General features: G+C 44.4%; 1 protein-coding gene across 3 annotated transcripts in view; it reads left to right on the top strand.

Annotated features, from left to right (window-relative positions):
• LOC107571561 (serine/threonine-protein phosphatase 4 regulatory subunit 3-like) overlaps positions 1-3,132 on the top strand; it is a 22,597-nt gene that overhangs the window by 12,233 nt on the left and 7,232 nt on the right. For all 3 annotated transcript variants that reach the window (XM_016257890.1, XM_016257888.1, XM_016257889.1), the window contains exon 6: positions 779-856. In XM_016257890.1, the coding sequence (XP_016113376.1) occupies positions 779-856 (78 nt within the window). The remainder of the gene's footprint in view (positions 1-778; positions 857-3,132) is intronic.

Here is a 3,132-nt window from a genome sequence, read left to right on the forward strand (position 1 = left end):
CGCCGCCATCTTGTGGATGTTTTGAGAATTGCGCGCAGGATCGCCATTGCAGCACAGCATCTGAGGGGAGGCGAGATGACAACAACGGCGTGCATAGGCAAAGCATACTACTTGCTTTGCTGTAATTAGTAAACTTTATTTAACATAACAGCCATTAATGCACATATTAGATGTGGTACATAAAAGCCTGAAATGTAGCTAGTTTATGCAGCTTGTCTCTAAGAAATAGAGATGAACTCACTGAGTCACGTAAAATAATCCGTCAAGTCCTCTCCCAATAAAGATGTAACTTTGCATGGATTAAATAATACAGCCATGAATGAGCGCATGTTGGAAATAAAAGCGCTGAATTTAATACTCTAAAAAAAAAAATTTAATGAAACCATTCAAATGGAATCCAGGAAATTAAATAGAAATACACAGAATTTGGTAATAAATTACTGTTAAATTGTGTAAGTTTCATGATTTCAGTTAATTAGACATGCTTTTTGATTAATATTTTTAATTTAACCATTAAAACAGAGTCAGAGAAAATTTACGGAATTTAAAACGGAATTTGGGAAAACAAAAAACGGATTTCATAAGGCCCTAGGTGTTACTTTGCCACCAAACACACTGTGCAGCATGAAATACGCTGACCGATGTCTGTTATCCAGATATTTTGAAGCTCAAACGTGAGAAAATGTTTCGGGTTAGAGTGAAGCTGAGCTGAGGTGTAAGTGCTCTGAGGTGGACGGTCTCAGTGTGTTTTCCTGCAGTAATGCTGTCTGTGTTTCAGGAGGATGAGAAGTTCCTGACGGAGGTGTTTGCTCAGCTCACAGATGAAGCCACGGAGCACAGCAAGAGGAGAGAGCTGGTACAACACTCTCACTCACACACACACACACACACTCTCTCTCTCACACACTCACACTCACACACACTCACTCACACACTCTCACTCACTCACTCACACGCTCTCACTCACACACTCACTCACTCACTCACACGCTCTCACTCACTCACTCACTCACTCACACGCTCTCACTCACTCACTCACACACTCACTCACTCACTCACTCACTCACTCACACGCTCTCACTCACTCACTCACTCACTCACACGCTCTCACTCACTCACTCACTCACTCACACGCTCTCACTCACTCACTCACTCACTCACACGCTCTCACTCACTCACTCACTCACTCACACGCTCTCACTCACTCACTCACTCACTCACACGCTCTCACTCACTCACTCACTCACTCACACGCTCTCACTCACTCACTCACTCACTCACACGCTCTCACTCACTCACTCACTCACTCACACGCTCTCACTCACTCACTCACTCACTCACACGCTCTCACTCACTCACACACTCACTCACTCACACACTCACTCACACTCTCACACACTCACTCACTCACACACACTCACTCACACACTCTCACTCACTCACACTCTCACTCACACACTCACACTCACTCACACTCTCACACACACTCTCACACGCTCTCACTCACTCACACGCTCTCACACACACTCACTCACTCACACACTCACTCACTCACTCACTCACTCACACACTCACTCACTCACACACTCGATATTTTTCCTGATATTTAAGCATTTTACCATAGTCGGTTATCGGTTTTGTAATATTGGATTCACCGATAAACGCCGCCATCTTGTGGGTGTTTTGAGAATTGCGCGCAGGATCGCCATTGCAGCACAGCATCTGAGGGGAGGCGAGATGACAAGCGTGCATAGGCAAAGCATACTACTTGCTTTGCTGTAATTAGTCAACTTTATTTAACATAACAGCCATTAATGCACATATTAGATGTGGTACATAAAAGCCTGAAATGTAGCTAGTTTATGCAGCTTGTCTCTAAGAAATAGAGATGAACTCACTGAGTCACGTAAAATAATCCGTCAAGTCCTCTCCCAATAAAGATGTAACTTTGCATGGATTAAATAATACAGCCATGAATGAGCGCATGTTGGAAATAAAAGCGCTGAATTTAATACTCTAAAAAATAAAAATTTAATGAAACCATTCAAATGGAATCCAGGAAATTAAATAGAAATACACAGAATTTGGTAATAAATTACTGTTAAATTGTGTAAGTTTCATGATTTCAGTTAATTAGACATGCTTTTTGATTAATATTTTTAATTTAACCATTAAAACAGAGTCAGAGAAAATTTACGGAATTTAAAACGGAATTTGGGAAAACAAAAAACGGATTTCATAAGGCCCTAGGTGTTACTTTGCCACCAAACACACTGTGCAGCATGAAATACGCTGACCGATGTCTGTTATCCAGATATTTTGAAGCTCAAACGTGAGAAAATGTTTCGGTTTAGAGTGAAGCTGAGCTGAGGTGTAAGTGCTCTGAGGTGGACGGTCTCAGTGTGTTTTCCTGCAGTAATGCTGTGTGTGTTTCAGGAGGATGAGAAGTTCCTGACGGAGGTGTTTGCTCAGCTCACAGATGAAGCCACGGAGCACAGCAAGAGGAGAGAGCTGTTACAACACTCACTCACACACACACACACACACACACACACACACTCACACACACACACACTCACACTCACTCACACTCACACTCACACACACACACCTCACACGCACACTCGCACACACGCTCACACACTCACTCTCACTCACTCACTCACACGCTCTCGCTCACTCACACACACACTCACTCACTCACTCACGCTCTCACTCACACTCACTCTCACTCACTCACTCACACGCTCTCGCTCACTCACACACACACTCACTCACTCACTCACGCTCTCACTCACACTCACTCTCACTCACTCACTCACACGCTCTCGCTCACTCACACACACACTCACTCACTCACTCACGCTCTCACTCACACTCACTCTCACTCACTCACTCACACGCTCTCGCTCACTCACGCTCTCACTCACTCACACACTCACTCACTCACACGCTCTCACACTCACTCACTCACACTCACTCACTCACTCACACACTCTCTCACTCACTCACTCACACACTCTCACACACACTCACTCACTCACTCACTCACACGCTCACACACTCACTCACTCACTCACTCACTCACGCACACACACACACACTCACACACTCACTCACTCACACACACAC

Source organism: Sinocyclocheilus grahami, unplaced genomic scaffold (genome assembly GCF_001515645.1).
Source record: "Sinocyclocheilus grahami isolate Dianchi unplaced genomic scaffold, SAMN03320097.WGS_v1.1 scaffold1613.1, whole genome shotgun sequence".
NCBI classification, from domain to species: domain Eukaryota; kingdom Metazoa; phylum Chordata; class Actinopteri; order Cypriniformes; family Cyprinidae; genus Sinocyclocheilus; species Sinocyclocheilus grahami.